This window comes from Wyeomyia smithii, chromosome 2 (genome assembly GCF_029784165.1).
Source record: "Wyeomyia smithii strain HCP4-BCI-WySm-NY-G18 chromosome 2, ASM2978416v1, whole genome shotgun sequence".
NCBI classification, from domain to species: domain Eukaryota; kingdom Metazoa; phylum Arthropoda; class Insecta; order Diptera; family Culicidae; genus Wyeomyia; species Wyeomyia smithii.
Genome location: NC_073695.1, coordinates 272,709,376 through 272,728,916, shown reverse-complemented (window position 1 = coordinate 272,728,916; position 19,541 = coordinate 272,709,376). Strand labels below are relative to the sequence as shown.

The following is a 19,541-nucleotide window of genomic DNA, read 5'->3' as shown; positions in this document are numbered from 1 at the left end:
TGTGAAAATACACAGAAATCAAAATGGCGAAGCTGTTGTCTGATGTTGACTTTGAACATGAAAGGAATTCCTCGATGACTTCCCAATAAGTGAGCTTTAGAAAAAAAATATAAGAATCCGCCATCGAGATATCACTCAGATTCAGTTCAAATTGCGAGGAATTTCCTGAACATAAACAGGTGCAGCTAACAGTGATTATCGCCAGCGAATGTCGCAATATCATTTTGCCATTTTGTATGTCGTGTAATTCATTTACGAATTGGCGATTTTGCATGCCCGTGCGACTTATCAAGCAACATATTTTGATGTGTTCTGAAAACCATTCCTAGTCTCTCAAGAATTTGGGAAACCACAATTTAAAAATCATACGTTGTATAAAACGTAGAACCTATCAGACAATCAAATGCTTTTCACTTACCCGGTAGTTAAATTCTACGTGAAACTCACATGAAATGCACATGTCTACTGAATAAGATTCACAGGATGAATCATCTCACCAGTTCATGATAAAATCAAATGACAATCACGTACAATCTACATGAAAATGACAGTGGAAAATATTCACATAACCTTTCCGGCAACTATAACATGAAAAATATTTTGAGTGTACTTGATACTGCAGTTTGTAGAATAAGAATCAAAGGTGTTTGCACCTTTTGCTTCTATGCTTGATGCATAACTGCTCGGTATATTTTAAAGTTTAATCACATAAAGTAAAGCCTTGGTGCTACATTCCGATTCGGAACTTGACCTTCTGTTTATTTATACACAGACTTCGCAGCCAACTGTTTAGTGTGCAGGACAATTGCGGGGCTAGCGCTACGATCCTACTGCCACTAACAGTCTTTCCCAAGCCAAGACTCGAATCTACGACGACTAGCATGTTAGGCCAGCATCGTTCCTCGAGACCATCTGGGAGATTGTTTAATCACATATATGTGCGAATTTTTTTACTCACCTGGGTCAGGGCAAATCTATCGAGGAATAAAGAAACGACATCGTGATTTACGACGCAGGTAATAGCGAATTTCTTCATTCCACTGTGTGCGGGCAAAACTGCCGAGGAATAATAAAACGTCATCGCCATTTAAGACGCAAGTAAGAAAGAGATGCCAGATAATTGTTAACGAACTTAGCACGTGCGGTGGTGGGTTGAAGCCTTGAAACTGACAAATTTTACAGTGCGCTTCGGCAGCACGGCAGGTCAAAACTAGGTCAAAATCGAGCGAATAAAGAAGGGTTTTGACAGCAGTTAGTGCGCTTCCAGGTCAAAACGAGGTGAGCTGGTGGAACAAAGAAATTCGCTATAAAAATAATGCCAAATGATTGTTCTAAGCACGTGCGGTGGTGGGTTAAAGCTGACAAATTTTACTGTGCGCCAGAGCTGCCACATTTTATTTTGAAAAATCTGTATGCACTCGTAAAAAAATCTGTATTTTTCTGTATTTTGTTCGTGTGCCTAAAAATTGCTCTGGTTTGGGGTAACTGGGCTTGGCATCGAACCTTAAACCGCTTAAACTTAGCCTGAAACCGTGAATAGTTGGGTAAAATTCCTGAAAGAAAACTCAGGTCTATAACCGTGTTTTTTTTTTTTGCTAGAAAGGCAATAGAATCCGGTATTTTTGTTCCAAAGCTTTCCCGCTTAGCCAAATGTCGAATGTCCAGAAGAAATCGAACAAAAGGAATTTTCCGCTTAGTAAATGCCAGACGCCCTGCAAAACTCGAACAACCACGCTCGACGCCTGGGTTAGAATCCCAACGCCGACATGGGTGTCGATGGTTGTGGGGTGGCGTGATCCACTCATAACCAGCCCAACTGGTCTAGGTTTAGTCCTAGCCGACACCGGGAGATTTTCTGAGGCGAAAAATCTCTGGGATCACGTATTCCATCGCATGAGGAAGCAAAAACCGTTAGCGCCGGTCCGTTGAACAAGGGGTCGTAAGTTAGGGTCCTGGGTGGAGTAGCCTTTACTAGTGGAGGAACCAGATCGACGGAAAATAAACAAGAATGAAAAAAATCGATTGCTAAAATTCTGTACAAATCTGTATTAAAAATCAAAATTCTGTATGAATTCTGTATACTGTATCATTTATGAATCGTGGTCAAAAAATCTGTATAATACAGAAAAATCTGTATACTTGGCAGCCCTGCTGTGCGCTTCGGGCAGCACGACAGGTCAAAACTAAACCCCTAGAGTTAAAGTTTGGCCGACTGTCGCTGAAAAGTTCCAATCGAACAGTCAACAGTTTTTCCCGAGCCTTTGGCATCCCTATACCGAGTAACAGTGAATGACAATAAACTCATGTCCTGGGATCAAATTAATTTGTGCTCGCTGTCAGCAGTAAGATGAAGATGTATGAAAAGACGCGGTGATATGATATCTCGTTTTTACATATGTTGAGATGTTAGCCCTTGAAACATGGCGTGATTCCAAAGGGGTGGTTTTTCCACATACATAAGACATACGTAACACTCAGGAAAAAACTTCCAAAAAAGTTGGTACAAAATGAACTACTCGAATAGTACCACCACAGACAGACGTCCAAGCAAGAACAAAATTGATCGAAAATTCCGTGTAAAGAGAATTGGGTAGTTAAGCTGTATCAGTTTTTTATATCATCTGAAAGATCTGCATTTTCTAAGTTAAACGTTATTTAAAAAAATTTTCTATCGTTGTCCTTCATTTTTTTATCACGGTTTTAAATTGCTCGAAATCTGCTCTAAATCGCTACGATGACAGTTCGCCCATAAAGCAATTGTCATTGTAGCGATTTAGAGCGAATTTTTATTCTTCATTTAAAAATCGAAGGATAATGATATAAAGTTTTAAAAAATCACGTTTTGCTCAGAAAATTACACTCTTTCAGATGAAATATAAAAATCGGAAGTCCGTGAATAGCTAAACAACCCAATTGCGTTATAAATTACTTGTATACTAGCGCCGCCTGGTTACCTTATCGCTACAATACATTTTTTTTCGCTGGTGTATGAGGCTGGCGTCACTGGTAGCGCTATCTGGTTGCGAATTGGGTTGTTTAGCTATTCACGGATTTCCGATTTTTATATATCATCTGAAAGAGTGTAATTTTCTGAGAAAAACGTGATTTTTTACAACTTTATATCATTATCCTTCGATTTTCAAATGAAGAATTGAAATTCGCTCCAAATCGCTACAATGACAGTTGGTATATGGCCGAACTGTCATTGTAGCGATTTCGAGCAGTTTCAAATCTTGATTTAAAAAGCGAAGGACAACGATAGAAAAAAAATTTAAATCACGTTTTACTCAATAAATGATCTCTCAGATGATATAAAAAAACGGATATAGCTAAACAACCCAATTGCTACTTCAAAAATCTTTACACAAGTTTGGAACTCAGCTTGGACGTCTGTCTGCGATACCACCACATACAGAAGACATACGTAACACTGGCGTTTTTTTCTGGTACACGTTGCCCCATAGTACTTCGTACCTCGCCCTGTCAAACTGCTCGATAAATAATGAACAAAATGAATTTTCTTTTTCTCGGCCTTATCGAGCCCCAAAGGAAATCCCATAAAGAACTGTCAAAAAGTTCATTACAAAATCAATGCAGCATTTTTCGAGAAGGAACGAGACAAATGCAGGGCTGCGCAGGTACACTGCCTTCGAAAACAACTCAAACAGTGATTTTATTCAGGGTGTGGTACCATTCGAGTATTTCATTTTGTACCAACTTTTTTGGAAGATTTCTTCCTGTGTGTTACGTATATCTTATGTATGTGGTACCACACTCTGAATAAAATCACTATTTGAGTTGTTTTTAAAGGCAGTGTACCTGCCCAGCCCTGCATTTGTCTCGTTCCCACTCAAAAAATGCTGCATAATTTTTTAAATAACTTTTTGACAGTTCCTTACACTCAAAATAAAAATCGCGTAGATTTCATGTGCAAAAACAAATAGATTTTATCCATAATGGTTTGCACGCAAACTTTATGTGAACCGCACGTAGATATTTTATTATTACGCTCACGCAATTCTTGCCTGTATTGCATTTGAACGTTAAGTGAAACTCACATACATTTCATCCGCGTCTCCCACTGTTTTCATTAGATATTAATGTGATTTTGATATTGAGTAAATATGATTGTTAAAGTCATTCGTAGTTAAAGTAAAATGTTTCTCATGTTTGTTTTATATGTCGAAGTGATTGAATTTCGTTATATGGCTTCTTCAGGTAAACAATTAAATTTGATTAGAAGTGTAAAAAAAATTTATTCACTACTTACTATTATGTAGTTTGTATATAACAGTTTTCATCTTCTATATCTGCCTTAAAACTATTCTTATTGCTAAAATAGAGACAATTGTCTATACGGTGTAATGCAATCGGAGGTCCATCAAACAGATCTATTGAAAGAATATCTACTAATGGTCCACGGCTCATTGTTTCGTATGCAAGAAGATGCTCATTGAATGAAACTATTTTCCATGTTTGCACAACTAAATGCATGATGTTATTGTGGTTTATGATATCCAATATCTCATATAAATTCATAATTTGATTAAAATATATTGTGACAAATTGACCGCTTCTATAAATAGTTCCTTTATACTCAATTGTACAAGCAAAAAAGAAAGTATAATCAGAATTGAGATTAATCTAGTTCTGAAAATATTGAATTAATCAAATACTGTTAAAAAAAGCATTGCATCGAATTTTACCTTCCCCTGCTGCTGTTGTTTCCTTTTTTGCTTTCGAGCTTCCCTCCGCTGCTTTGGCTTGCAGAGTATGTAGAGTATTAATTATTTTCAAAAATTAAAATGTATCAGTATCAAAATAAAAAAATGTACATTACGTGCTCGCCATGCAGCAATCAAGCCAAACAGTTCGTCGTATTTCCATAGGGTTTCTGTTGGCTCCAAAAGTGCTTCGAGTTGCTCGATTGTCACTGTTGGCAGCTCGAATAGACCCATACCACATCCTGAAATCAAAACTTTTACTTTATTCCTTTGAAGCGACAAATTTTGGAAAACAACGCGTGTACTTACGTCCAAAAACCTCGAACAAAATCTGGAAATCCCAAATCTGCAAGAAGTTAACTCGGCGTTGTGCTGTTTGTCGCCATCTTGATTGTTGTGTATCATTTTTTTCACACCATTGATTCACGTGACGTTTACGTGCTTCTGCACATGATATTTGAAAGTACGTGAAAATGGCATACATTGTACATGCAACTCACATAAATGTTACTGTCTTTTCACTTGATAAGATCTATTCCAAAATACTTGTGTGGCACGTATTATTCATGTTCACAATCACGTAAATATAAAATGCTGCGCGTATAGAAGGTATTTAATTTTCATCTGAAACACATCTCTGCACATATAAATTGCAAATGCTGCACGTAAGATAGACGCGAATGATTATTTTTAGCATTTACGTGCATTTTCACTTAAAAAGTATGTGGTGTTTAGGTTCAGTGTATGAGATTTTTTTTGGAACTCGATAAAGCGGAGAAAAAAAATTCGTTTTGTTTATTATTTATCGAGCAGTTTGACAGAACGAGGTACGGAGTACTATGGGGCAACGTGTACCAGAAAAAAAACTAGTGTTACGTCTTGTGTATGTGGTTCGAGTGCTGTGTGGTACCACTCGAGTAGTTCAAGTGCTGTGTGAGATTCGTCAAATTAAAAATCGTTCGTTATTTACGTCATTTTGTTTGCGTCGTTGAGTGTCTTTAAAGTTCACTTGCGTCGAGTAAAACATGAACAAGGTCAAAATGGTGTAAGAGATGGTCGAGAAATGTTTTATTTTTCGCGTCGGTTTCGTCAGGTTTATGAGCGCGTATCTGAGATGTAAGTAAAAAGTGTAAGCAGGATAGTTCCACATACATAAGATATACGTAACACTGGCGTTTTTTTTTTCGGGTACACGTTGCCTTATAGTACTCTGTACCTCGTCCCGTCGAACTGCTCGATAAATAATGAACAAAATGAATTTTCTTTTTATCGGCTTTATCGAGCCCCAAAGAAAATCCCATAAGGAACTGTCAAAAAGTTATTTACAAAATCAATGCAGCATTTTTCGAGCAGGAACGAGACAAATGCAGGGCTGTGCAGGGACACTGCCTTCTAAAACAACTCAAACAGAGGTTTTTTTTACAGAGGTTGGTACTTTCGAGTAGTTCATTTTGTACCAACTTTTTTGGAAGATTTCTTCCTGAGTGTTACGTATGTCTTATGTATGTGGTGGTACCACATACTTAAGACATACATAACACCAGGGATACCAAATGTGCAGATTTGTCTGCAAAACGCAGATTTTTGGAGTCCGTGTGCAGATTTTTAGTGATTTGCAGATATTTGCAGTTTTTCCACGATTTCTGCAGATTTTTGTCAGAGTCTTCTTATATTTGCGCAGAGCGTGAGCGAAATTTTTTCGGATCACGGGTAGATTTTTTTCAGATTTCATGCACATTTTTCCGGTTTTTCGAGCAGTTGCAGACATTTTTCAAAAACATCTGGCATCTCTGCGTAACACTCAGAAAGAAATCTTCCAGAAAGGTTGGTACAAAATGAACTACTCGAATTGGTACCACCCTCTGAATAAAATCACTGTTTTAGCAGTTTATGTAGGCGGTGTACCTGCGCAGCCCTGCATTTGTCTCGTTCCCACTCGAAAAATGCTGCATTGATTTTGTAAACAACTTTTTGACACTTTTTTATGGGATTTTCTTCGGAACTCGATAAAGCCGAAAAAAAGAAAATTCATTTTGTTCATTATTTGTCGAGCAGTTGGACAGCATGAGGTACGGAGTACTATGGGGCAACGTGTACCAGAAAAAACGCCAGTGTTAGGGCATCCTTAACAGTGCGCTTCTACCCCGTTTGGCAACGCTCTATCATCACTTCATACCCAAGTATAGATGACAGTTCTAAAAGGTATGCTATTCACGACGATGCATTAGTATTAGTAATCGTTATGAACTTTTTCCAATTTTGTATGAAATTTGAAATGATTTTGCATTTTAAACTAAACTTATAAAACATACTTTCCTGAAAAGTTATAGAAATAATGCTGAAACATGTTTTATTTGTGGGGAATACATAAACATGCTGCGGTTTAGGTAAAATATGCTTTTTTCATCAATTGGCCGGTAACCTTTTTGCACTTTTCGTTTTTTTTCTTGTACTCTAATAGCGCTTCTTAATAGAGTCGCTTATGTTTTATACAGTAACAAAAGTCATGAGCTATGACAATGACTAAGATTATGCTCCAACTATTAGAAATATAGCATTTTTATATATTTTATTTCGATATATTGTCGCAATTTTTCACACTAAATCTAAATTAATATCAATTTCTAGTGTGTTTCAACTAGAGATTCACTCTCCAACCAGAAAAATCAGATATAAAACAACATAAAACGAGAAATTTCCAAAAATGTTCTGAATTCCATACAAAACGCGAAATTTTTCATAACGAGATTTGTTTGTGTGCGTGAATAGACAAAAATGTAGCATACCTTGTAGAACTGTCATCATACTTGGACTTCATACCGTACCGGTCGCTGCTAAACGCGCTAGAGAAATAGGCAGCCTGGTAACAGCGCTGCTAAAGGTTTATGCTGGATGAAACGTCGAACAGAGACGATAACAACGACCAATGTGAAAACGGGTGAGTGCGTAAAATAGCCGCGCTGTACACAGTCGCCATAACAACTTAAATAGAAGCGCACTGTTAAGGATGCCCTTACGTATGTCTTATGTATGTGGTGGTACCATTCGAGTAGTTCATTTTGTACCAACTTTTTTGGAAGATTTCTTCCTGAGTGTTACGTATGTCTTATGTATGTGGTATAACTATGTACAATTACAGCAACTTTTACGGTTTTTTTTATGTTATTTTTTTCGGGATATCAACGCTATCTTTAAACATTAACAAAGTTAAGCTAAGCTTTTATTAAAATCAATAAATTGATTCGAGCGCATAATTCTGTACAACATATATTATGCTTCGTTCGTCATGCTTACGCTGCTGTGTGAACAAACCTTCAAAAACAGCTTCAGGAAACAAGGCCGATGCCACCGGGTTGAATCCACTTCGCAGTAACGAGTCGATTTCTTACAGTCTATAATTCATACACCGCACAAAATTGTTATATCTACTTCAAGTGTCTTTGGAATTGATTTTTATCAGTACATATTAAATCTTTAACTTGACTTAAACTTAACTTGACTTTAAAACTTGAAAACACATAAGACATATACCACATACATATGATGTTTGTGGATAGATTTTGCATGCGAGCAGGCTTTGTAATCTGTTTCTTCGTCTAACGTGGAATATTTGCGGCTGATTGTATTTATATTGTATTCGCGTTGACGACAACCGACGCTCTTTTGCCGACAATCAACGCTCTTCTTATGCCCTTTTATTTCTTCTCTTCGACTTCTGCTAGGCGTTCGGCATTTAACTAAGCGGGAAATTGCCTTTCTTTGATTTCTTCTGGACATCCGACTTTTGACTAAGCGGGAAAACTTTGGAACATAAATGCCTGATTCGATTGCTTTCATAAGAAAAAACAAGGTTAAAGATCTGAGTTTTCTTTCAGGGATTTTACCCAACTTTTTCAAGGTTACAGGCGAGGTTTGAGGTCAGATTCCATGCCTAGTAACCCCAAACCCGAGCACTTGTAGGCACACGAACAGAATACAGGTGCAAACAGAGTTTCCAAAATAAAATTTGGCAGTTCTGATTCCGAGCGATTATTATTCTTTGCTTTAAAAAAAACCGAAGAAAAGCGATGTATTTTTTGTTTCCTGTTTTGCTGGGAAAATAACACTGTTAGCTAATATTCAAAAATAAGAAATTCGTATTCGGAAAAAACCCACATTTTTACTCAAGAATTTATTTCTCATAAATAATACTGACGAAATATTTTATTTATGCAATAGATCCAGTTCGATTCCTTTTCGACGGTTATCCAGATGAGACTAAAATAAGAGATAAAAAATTGTTTTTATAACATTGTTATTTAATACGATGTATAAGTTTTTCAATCGAATCGTGATGGTATTTTCAAACAACACCAGCAAAACCTTTCTGGCTGATTCGATCTAAGCCTTGAAACTAACATTAAACGAAACTCACCTTCATGATCGCAATGTACTGAGGCCTTTTCAGCATCGAATATGCTGTCACAAAGAGTGGCTTCATCACATCATGCAAACACGGTGCCCCGCTACAGAATAAATCCACCGCTAGCTCCAGTGCCGTCCCAAAGTCGCACTCGTCTACGGCAATGAAAGCCCCCGTTACGATCGGCTGCAATTCAGCCATCGCCGTGTCAAAGCCTGCCTTGTTAGTGGCTTTATCAATGCCATCAAACTTCGACAATATTTTCTTCAGGTTAGCGTCGCTCTCCAGCAGCTCCCGGTAACCCAACTCTTTCTTACGATCAAACGGCACAACAATACCGGCTTTGTGGAACGTTTTGCAAACGACCGCTTTGTTGCGAGCACGTAACTGATCCTGTCCTTTCAGTTTAATGTTATGTTCTTTCGCCCATTCTTCGAGCGACTTCCTCATGGTTGCAGTTTGCGCTTTGTTAAAAGGAGTTGTTGTTACTTCGTGATCCAAAAAGTGGCTGAAAAATAGTTGAGGATTATTTCTCTGAATTTCTCAAAGGTTTGATAAAAAAAAACCAATCTTACATCACAGCATCAAACGCATTTTCCCCAATGAGCTTGAATTCACAACCCTTATTTACATCGTTAACTGCAACCAGACCGGCAGTATCACTTGGACTGTCCCTCCAGTAACCGTAATGGAGACCCGTTCCTTTCTTTACCAAAATGGTTTGGAACTCTGGTGGATCATAGTAGAACCTCCAGTGCCGAAGATAGTCTCCCGGCTCATGCATTTTTGCATCGTTGAATTTCTTAGCTAGAACGTCGAATGCCCCTACCAGCCGTAGTCCGAGCTTGTCGAAAACTTCGCCCGGTTTATCCGAGCTTTTAGATTCGCAAAACTTCCATAAGGAATCGAAACAGTGCGGCATATCGACGAGAAATTTGTGTTTGATGAATTGCTTGGGATCTGCGCAAAGTTCCTGGTATTCAGCCTTCTTCGAGAACTCAATTTGAGGGTCGTAGATATCACTCATCAGCCCAACATCCATAGGCACTTCCGGAAGGGTGTACCGCTGTCGTGTCATACCATAGTACTCGTGGCTCTGATCGCTTTCCTCCCTGTTGTTGTGATCCTTTTCCGGAGTTGGTGGACGCTTGCATTTTTTGACCTCCTCCAGAAGGTCTTCGGAAGGATTAGGTGAATGGGATCGTCGTTTCGAAGATGATTCGGATGTATCATCCGCTATCTTTTGCGGTGAGTTTTGGTTTTTCGATTCATCTTTTTCGACCACCGGGTGGCGATATTTTTCCTTATGGACTGGATTCTTCTGATAACACGAGGCACCGTACTTACAATCTGGCTTATCCATGACTAAACTTAGGAGAAATAGACAATTCTTTATCGTGATTCAGGAATTTACAAGAAGGCAATAGATGTTTTACAGCTAGCAAAACGACGCGCGTAAAAACAAAACAACTTCTGATGCCGATTGTCGATTGTTGATGACACTGTACGGATATATATCTCCGTACTATTCGGCACTTTACCGCAGAGTGTAGCTCGAATCGCTTAAACTGCTCGATCCGTTGTGTGTGAACCGTGTGAACTGCGTGAATGCCACGGACTGTCAAAAAAATCCAAAAATAGAAAAGAAGCTTTCGATCCGTGCAGTGGCGTTTATCGATTTATTGCAAATCACAACAGAAATTCCAGTTAAAGTACACTAAAACAGTATATTTTTAACGTGTTGTGCACTGTAGTGTTTCCACCCCGTGACAATGAGTGGTAATCGGGGAAATTTCAGCTTTTCAATGCGTCGAGCTGGACAGCTTGCAGGTTCATTCGCTGGCCGACAGCAGCAGCAACCGCAACAACAACAACAGCCACAGGCGCAAAAGAATTTTTCTCTTAATGCCGTTCCTCCTCCCAGCTCGCTGTGTGGCCGCGGTTCTGGGTTTCCACCGCCAAAGTCGTACCACCAGCAAAATGCCGGTTCAGTATCCAAACACGGTTATCATACCATGGATGCTATTGCAGCATACTCGAACTCATCGTCTCAATACAACTTAGGCAAAAAGCGAGGACGAACCGACGATGAGTAAGCGAACAGTTCGAGGTACGACATAAATTAGTTAGTTATATGGTATACTTTTTGTTCTAGAAGTTACTTCGAGGAGGAAGAAGAACCGTCCGCTCAGCTGGAATACATCCCTGCACCCGGGTCGCCATCTGCAGCAGGAACACAAGTAAGTGAATGTTTCTGGCTAAAAGCTTTATGTTTCCCAACAACACGAAAATATCGCACTTCTACTGGTCGGGAAAACACATCACCTGCACGCTCTTTTTCTATCATCCTATAATACGCTTGGTTTCGGATGGCAAACGAATGGTCGCCAATCGCTAAATGAAACTCCGTGTGGACCACAACAGAACAAGAAAACGGACAATGATGACGACGACGAGGACGATGATGATGATCCACTGGATGCTTTTATGGCGGGAATCGAAGCGCAGGTTGAACGGGAGAAGAAGCTGATTCCAGAGCCAAATGTTGATCCGAAGAAGGGTGTTCGAGGCGACATTGATGACGAGGATGACGAAGAAAGCTACTACCGGTAAAGCTTTTGGATGCAAATTAGAGGAGCAAACATTTAATTTTTTTCCTTTTTTAGTTACATGGAAGAAAATCCGAATGCCGGCTTGGTCGATGGGGACGGATCCGATGCCGAGCAAGAGTATGACGCAGAGGGAAATCCTGTGCATACTAAAAAGCGTGACATCGATCCACTTCCAATGATCTATCATTCGGAGATTGAGTACGAAAAGTTCGAAAAAAATTTCTATATTCCCCATGAGGACATTATTGGGTTGAGCCAGAACAAGATACATGAACTGCGTAACAAGTTGGGTGTTCGGGTTTCTGGCCTTATGCCACCGGCACCGGTTACTAGCTTTGCTCACTTTGGCTTTGATGAGTCGCTGATGAAAGCTATCCGAAAATCTGAATACACTCAGCCGACGCCAATCCAGGCCCAGGGAGTGCCAACTGCACTCAGTGGTCGTGACATAATTGGTATTGCCAAGACTGGAAGCGGTAAAACGGCAGCGTTTTTGTGGCCCATGCTAGTGCATATAATGGACCAGAAAGAACTTGGCGCTGGAGATGGGCCAATCGGGTTGATATTGGCACCGACTCGTGAATTGTCATTGCAAATCTATCAGGAGGCTAAAAAGTTTGGCAAGGTTTACAACATCAGCGTTTGCTGCTGCTATGGAGGAGGATCTAAGTGGGAACAGAGCAAGGCCTTGGAACAGGGAGCCGAAATTGTGGTCGCCACTCCAGGTCGTATGATCGATATGGTTAAGATGAAGGCCACTAATTTGAGACGCGTAACTTATCTGGTGCTGGATGAGGCTGACAAAATGTTCAACATGGGCTTCGAACCCCAGGTTCGTTCGATTTGTAATCATGTCCGTCCGGATCGGCAGACACTGCTGTTTAGTGCAACTTTCAAGAAACGGATCGAACGTCTCGCCCGTGACGTTCTCACCGATCCGATTCGAATTATTCACGGCGATCTGGGAGAAGCCAATGAGGATGTCACGCAGCATGTTATTCTCTTTAGTAACCCGGCACACAAATGGAATTGGTTGATGTCAAACTTCGTTCAAATTCTTTCCGAAGGAAGTGTGCTAATTTTTGTCACGAAGAAAGCTGATGCGGAACAGGTTTGTTATTTCTGCTTTATGATCTTGGTGGATTACTCACAAATTTTCTTCCAGGTTGCCAACAATATTCGTTTGAAAGAGTACGATCCGGTTCTGCTGCATGGTGATATGGATCAGACAGATCGTAACACGGTAATCACTAGATTCAAGCGTCGCGAGGTGGAAATAATGGTTGCCACCGATGTGGCCGCTCGCGGTCTTGACATTCCGCACATTAAAACCGTCGTGAACTACGACATTGCACGGGATATTGATACTCACACACATCGCATCGGTCGTACCGGCCGAGCGGGTGAAAAGGGCACCGCTTATACGTTGGTTTTGGAGAAGGACAAAGAATTCGCTGGTCATTTGGTTCGAAATCTAGAAGGCGCCAATCAGCCAGTTCCGGAAGACCTGCTAAAATTAGCAATGGAAAGCTCATGGTTCCGAAACTCACGTTTCAAGCAGAACAATAAAGCTAAGAACTTGAACGTCGGTGGAGCAGGGCTTGGTTTCCGTGTGCGACCCGCTCCCTCAGGACCACTGCGCTCTGCGTCGGACGGCCCTGGCTCTTCAGCTGGGTCCGGTGGCACTAAACAACCGATGGATCGACTTTCGGCAATGCGTGACACCTTCCGCGCTCAATACAACGCACAATTCAAAGCGTCTTCCGATAGAACCTGGGAAAACACGATCCCCGAGGGAGGCGTTTTCGCGAAACCGCCGATGGCAGGTTTCGTGCCAGCGGCCAGTGGTAACGGTGGGGAGATTTCACAAAACCGCTCCAGCGATGATCGCAATAATGAACAGCATCAACAACAGCAGCCGGGTGGCGAGGATCGACCACGAAAGAAAAAAAGTAGATGGGATTAAGCGTATCGTAGACTGTCTAATACTACTAGTAGGATTTGTAATCCCGTTTATTTTTTTTTGTATTTAAATTGTGTTTTCTGTGTCGCTGGCCCTAATTGTGGAACCTAAGTTGCATCACTGCGATCACGTATGAAATAAAGTCTTCATGTTCATTCTAGATGAAAACTAGCTGTCCGGCAACTTCATTCGGAGTTCCATTAAATCTAATGTTCAAGGTCTACCTACGAAATAAAATTTGAATTGAGAGCAGTTCACATGTTGCGATTTATTTATTGGGTTTGTTAAAAAAAGCGGTGACAGCGAAAGTAAAATATTTTCCATCTGAATAATCAACCATTGTCCAGGAAGGTTTTGTATTCTTGCTTACCTTACCAATCAGACAAAGATTTGTGTAGGCTTTGCTGTATCTAAGAGCCGACGTCATTGTACTTGCTCCATGGCTGTTTGTCACTACCAGGGTTGCCACATTTAAATCTGTGTTTTCCCTTGAAAAAATCTGAGCATCTGTATCTGGAACAAAAATATCTGTAAAAAAAAATCTGTATTGTTTAAACATAAAGAACTTTGTTTTTTTTTTAAGTTTTTATGGTACATCAACAAAATTTTTAGCTTAAAACGTGTGAGGAGTTGAAAATATGTTCAATTTGCTTAATATTCACTGAAATAAAATCTGGAGCGTTTTTAAAAATTAATGTCAAATTCGAAAAATCTGTAAATCTGTACTTTTCGACGAAAATCTGTGTATCTGTATATACAGATTCTGTACCGTTACTTCGGCCAAAAATCTGTAAAATACAGATTAATCTGTACACGTGGCATCCCTGGTCACTACTCTTGCAGACAGCGTAGTATTAAGTTGCGGCGATCTTCCTCCATTTGGTCGATTCACCGTGCACGTTCAGATACTCATTGAAGTGCCGCTTCTACCTTTCGACCACCTCACTCTCGTCCGTGTGCAAGTTTTTGTTGCCTGCAAATGATTCGAAGTTTTTGTACCTAGTAGCGCTACAGCAGTGAAACTTATGGTGAATTTGATGCTCCTCCAGCCATCTTCAAGAGGGGCTGCACTAAAAGGCTCTTTCGTGGGTAACGTTGCCTCCAGCTGCTGCGCGTATTCCTGTGCAACCCTGGCGTCCCGTAGTTGCTTGATATTTGGTCGTAGCGTTTGAGGGCATACACACAGCTGGAATCTATATTTGCACTGCGGTAGGTGCGAGCGTTGATGATGTCGGAGAAGATCCTGCTGTCGATTAAAACGTGGTCGATCTGATTCTCTGTCTGTTGGTCGAGTGATCTCCATGTGAATACCATTGCGGGGGAAGATGGTACTTCGAACTACCAGACCACGGGAGGCTGCAAAAGTTAACGCAGCGATGGCCGTTAGCATCAGGCTTCCGTCCTGTGAATTCAAGTCAACAAAGACGACTTTTACGTCCCGTCGCGGGCATTTATCATAGACCTGCTCCAGCTGCTAGTAGAATGCTTCCTTCTCGTAGTCGATTCTTCCTTCATGTGAGCAGTGAATATTGATGATGCTGTAGTTGAAGAACCGGCCCTCTATCCTCAACTTGCTTGGATCGGTTTCCACCCCCACCACGCGTTTGTGGATTCTGCCCAATATCATGAAGCTGGTTCCCAGCTCGCTGGTGGTGCCTCAACTCTTGTAGAAAGTAGCCGTCCGGTGTCCGCTTTTCCATACCTTTTGTCCTGTCCAACAAAGTTCCTGCAGCGCTACAACTTCGAAGAACAGCGCGAAGTTCGAATCTTAGTCTTTATTTCGTTGCCTAGGTCCATGCCGATTGTTCCAATTTGGGTTATCTCTTACGTTGTTCATCATACTTTTTTGCCGGGCGGCTCGTTGGGCCTTTCCCAACCCCCTGTCTCGCCGAGGGTTCATCGAGTCAGCTCCGCTTAGAGTCTCACGCTGACACCAGGACGTTGATCAGCCGCTCTTGACATGGAGATCAGACGGTTTTGAGCAGCACCATCTGGGTGAACAGACGCTTGGATTGGCAAAGCATTTCCTCTACCGTATGTATTTAACTCACTCGAAAAGGGGGATAACATTTGCCAATTCGTTCGAATCTATTTTTTCGGACGAAAGTCAAACACGACCGTTAACGACTGAAACGGTTCTACATCTCTCTCTACCAACTATGCACCCAAAACCATCGATTTTGTTTGAACTCTGTACTTCTTACCATTTGGTATAATCCGTTTTGTACCATTCATAAACCACGTTAAATAAAGGAATGGAGAAGATGGCAGCCAAAAGTTTATTCTAATCTACGTTGGGAGACAACTAATCAAAAAAACATTTTTTGTAACGTTTCGTTTACATAGTTTATTTAGTACATAGTTAGTCATTAGGGGTCTTCACATCGAGCTCGTATACGAATACCCAGCCGTAAACTGTGTGTCTTCCATTACTCGTCAATGGAGGTGAGTATTTTTACGGCTGGGTATTTGTTTACGAGCTCGACATGAATACCCATATTGTAATTAAACAACACAGAACAGTATCTACGAACGTAGTTGTCGTGTCCGAAACAGTATCAATCCGAAACTTCGCTCAGCATTTCTCTTTGACAGCAAAAGTAATAATAATAAAACGAACGTGGTCTTTGATCACGTGTAGTACATATGTTGCACTTATTTGGTGATTATACATGAATTAAAAAGAAATATTTGAGATGTTGGTATTTTCGACGAACTCGTCACTAAAATTCAAAATCACACTCTGGTTTAGTTGATTACCGATTGACAACAGTTTTGGGCTTTTGACGTGGGACACGTCTTGGTTTACTATACTGGGATGCATTCTGTAAAATTGGAAATGAAACGGGCAAATGTTGCGTCAGATTTCAAACGATAATAACAGCATAACCACATGATGGATAATAATAACCAATATGTTGTTGGATAGATAAAATGTATAACAATTTTGTAATATGCTAATTATCACTCTAATTTCATTGCTAAGCGGTAAAATTGATGAAAAATTTCAATAACAAATTTACGTCAATAGTGAACCAATTACATGCGAGCATTCCTAGCACAGACAACGTGAATGGACACCATCCGTTCCTTGTTATATTCCTTGTATCAATTTCGAAATAAAAATTGACAGAGTCTCCCCGTCCCAATAGGTCAATTTATTTTTGCTTCCATGAGCTTAGACTAATATGATGTCTCGAAGGTAAAAGTTTTCCTAAAAGTTTGAAACAATACCCATCCTTGAACAATTTCTAAACCTGCGTGTTAGGTTCTGAAGAACCTAATAAAAACTGATGTCTTGAAAGAAAACATGCCGGTAAAAGCAACAGTACCAGTGGAGTAAAGAACCGCAGGTCTCTCGTCGTCTATGATTGCAGTGGTACTCTTCTATTCGTACATTTCAGCGGTACACTTCTATTTGTACTGCAGCGGTACTATTCGTATTGCAGTGGTACACTTTTGTTCGTACATTTCTATTTGTATGCAATTGAGGAAAAACTGCAATGCTGCTGTTGATGGTGATTGAAAGTTTATCTCATAAATATGATTGCCATAAATTACTCAACAAGAATTGTAAATTTTTGCAACGGATATTTATTTAATTTTATCTTCGATATTCACTAAATAATCTTGACCGGATAGTATCGAAAGAGAAATTCCTAAATATATACATTTATAGAAGAGTAAGAGCCTGCGAATGCTTGTGATTTTTTTTGTTTATTTAGTGAGATTCGTACAGAATCTCTCTTACATTTCAAAATTGTTAGATGATATATGATTATTCTAAGCTTTACCATAATAAACGTATATTTCCTGTCTCCGTAATACAGCGAATGTAGTTATAGGCAAATGAAGAAAATTGTCAAGCAAAAAAAAATGTAATTGTGGATTGCTACGATTTTTTGCTGGAACTTGTTAATAATTTTGTTTAAAATATTTTCTTCTGTTTGCTAATTGATGAACCTTTGTAAGGGCTTCCATATTATTTTGAAAGTAAGATCCATACTATAGATTTGATTAAATTACAGTTAAATAAGACAAAACCATTCATTATGATAACGTAAGTATTATTGGATTTGGTTTTTGAGGATATAGAGTTAATTCTGACTTTGACGCATTACGAGAAATTCTTTGTGCTTCTTCAACAAGCACGATATGCTTGTGCCTTGTCAAATACATATTTTTTGCACAAAAAAATACTACAGGCATAATATCGCCAAATATAAATGATATTCTTTTGAGTGTTGTTGAATATATTCCAAAAATTGATTTGCAGGGAGGCTGAAAATAAGAATACGTACAGTCGCTGAGCGAACACATTGATTCTGTCTGCAGACTCTGTATATTTTGTAACAAAAAATCCCCTATTTACAGTGTTTAGTCCCACGTCACCATTTCATACAACCCTAGGGCTGTATACCTTATAGTATTTTTAGTGATTTTCTCCCAAAAACTTGTAGTGTTGTTAGTTTCTGCAGTACTCTGTTCTGGAAAGTACTGTAATTTGAGCTGTATCGTACATTTGGTGTTTCCCCGACCTCAAAGAAACGCATTTTCTCAGATGATATTTTGTCAGAATTATCAGTAGCACGGAGGGCCGAAATACTTTGTTCGATGGCTGACTCGAAACGTCTCCAAGCCAACTGACCGACGAGGGATGTTCTGTCTTGTTGAATAGAACTAACCGCGAAATCCGGAAAAATGAAAAGAGTTTGCTTCAAGCTCAAAAAAGTGGAAACTTGTATGGGTTGAAATTTTTTGTTCAGATGGCGTTTACGGCGTCGGCAGGCCACAATCCGACTTGCATTCTTGGACATCGAGGTAAGCAAGCTGTGGAGAAAATCGTTGGAGAGTCTGGGACCGGCTTGAACTTGCAGGAATGTGAGGTGAAATCTGATTGCGGAGTGTGCTAAATGTGAAGGGAAAATGAGTCGCGCATTGTTTTCAAACAAATTTCTGTCTTCATTCGACGCCATTGGATAACTCGTCCATACCAATTTATGTGGGCATCTGGAGGTTGCAGCACAGACAAACAGACGTACCACTGCATACGAAATTCTAATAAAATTGTGGTTCCGACTAACTTCCGCAAAAGATAAACTTTCAGCTTTTCTGCTGATTTTGGCAGCACGGTGCTCGATTATTGTCAACTGAGTTCAGAGGAAAAGTCGCATCAGCGCCACCACCGCTGCGGCGGGAATATTCCGCATAACTGAAACTCATTTGAAATGACCGTTATTTTGGTCCACGGAAATAAATCTCGTGGTACGTCTGTTTGTCTGTGGTTGCAGCTCCCAGGGAAACAGCTACCTGATGACGATGGTTGATAATTACAGCCGGTTTTTCGTTCTGCATCTGCTAACCACCAAATTTGAGGCTTAATGACGTTAATGAACCGGAAATCGAGGAAGCTGAGGATCCAGCGGAAGACTCCGAGGATAGTAATATCTTCCACAGTTCTGCCGAGAACGAGTCTGATTTCGAAGGACTTAGACCGGAAGAAATTTTTCGTCGATTATCTCGCATCAAAGAGGAGTTGGAGTCCCATGATCGAAATGACACGAAGAAACTTACCGAACCTTCACTCGATTACAAAGCGGTCGGCTGTAGGCGGATCTATAAAATCAAAAGAGGTGTGGGCCAGAACACAAAGAAGTACGGCCAGCATTGCGAGGAAACATTCGCTTCGCTAACAGTTGCATCTCAATGTAATCTGGTGCTTCGACAACTGGATCACATACCTTTACGGAAACTTGGCAGAAGAGCTGTACACGAAACAACCGCCTGGTTTCATCGAGAAGGGTAAAGAACGGCTAGTGTGTAGGCTTCACCGCAGCACC

General features: G+C 40.2%; 2 protein-coding genes across 3 annotated transcripts; one reads left to right on the top strand and one right to left on the bottom strand.

Moving 5' to 3' along the window:
• Positions 1 to 8,880: 8,880 nt before the first annotated feature.
• LOC129724293 (histone PARylation factor 1-like) lies at positions 8,881 to 10,651 on the bottom strand. The gene is made up of 3 exons (XM_055679038.1): positions 9,702 to 10,651; positions 9,139 to 9,634; positions 8,881 to 8,981 (listed from the first exon to the last, which is right to left on the bottom strand). The coding sequence occupies exons 1-3, from the start codon at positions 10,487 to 10,489 to the stop codon at positions 8,928 to 8,930; spliced, it is 1,338 nt and encodes a 445-aa protein (XP_055535013.1). The 5' UTR covers positions 10,490 to 10,651; the 3' UTR covers positions 8,881 to 8,927.
• Positions 10,652 to 10,739: 88 nt separating this feature from the next.
• LOC129724292 (ATP-dependent RNA helicase DDX42) lies at positions 10,740 to 13,958 on the top strand. Of its 2 annotated transcripts, none has more exons than XM_055679037.1 (5): positions 10,740 to 11,218; positions 11,285 to 11,366; positions 11,551 to 11,735; positions 11,793 to 12,849; positions 12,904 to 13,958. In XM_055679037.1, the coding sequence occupies exons 1-5, from the start codon at positions 10,899 to 10,901 to the stop codon at positions 13,702 to 13,704; spliced, it is 2,445 nt and encodes an 814-aa protein (XP_055535012.1). In that variant the 5' UTR covers positions 10,740 to 10,898; the 3' UTR covers positions 13,705 to 13,958. The 2 variants fall into 2 exon arrangements, with proteins under 2 accessions (XP_055535012.1, XP_055535011.1); XM_055679036.1 differs by having other exon boundaries at positions 10,741 to 11,218; positions 11,282 to 11,366.
• Positions 13,959 to 19,541: the final 5,583 nt, after the last annotated feature.

Excerpts from the sequence above, each read along its gene's own strand:
- LOC129724292 (XM_055679036.1), top strand. The coding sequence starts at position 10,899 with ATGAGTGGTAATCGGGGAAATTTCAGCTTTTCAATGCGTCGAGCTGGA. Across the intron at positions 11,219-11,281 it reads CGAGGACGAACCGACGATGA|AAGTTACTTCGAGGAGGAAG; the intron begins GTAAGCGAACAG and ends TTTTTGTTCTAG. Across the intron at positions 12,850-12,903 it reads AGAAAGCTGATGCGGAACAG|GTTGCCAACAATATTCGTTT; the intron begins GTTTGTTATTTC and ends ATTTTCTTCCAG.
- LOC129724293 (XM_055679038.1), bottom strand. The coding sequence starts at position 10,489 with ATGGATAAGCCAGATTGTAAGTACGGTGCCTCGTGTTATCAGAAGAAT. Across the intron at positions 9,635-9,701 it reads AATGCGTTTGATGCTGTGAT|CCACTTTTTGGATCACGAAG; the intron begins GTAAGATTGGTT and ends ACTATTTTTCAG. Across the intron at positions 8,982-9,138 it reads AGTACATTGCGATCATGAAG|TCTCATCTGGATAACCGTCG; the intron begins GTGAGTTTCGTT and ends CTCTTATTTTAG.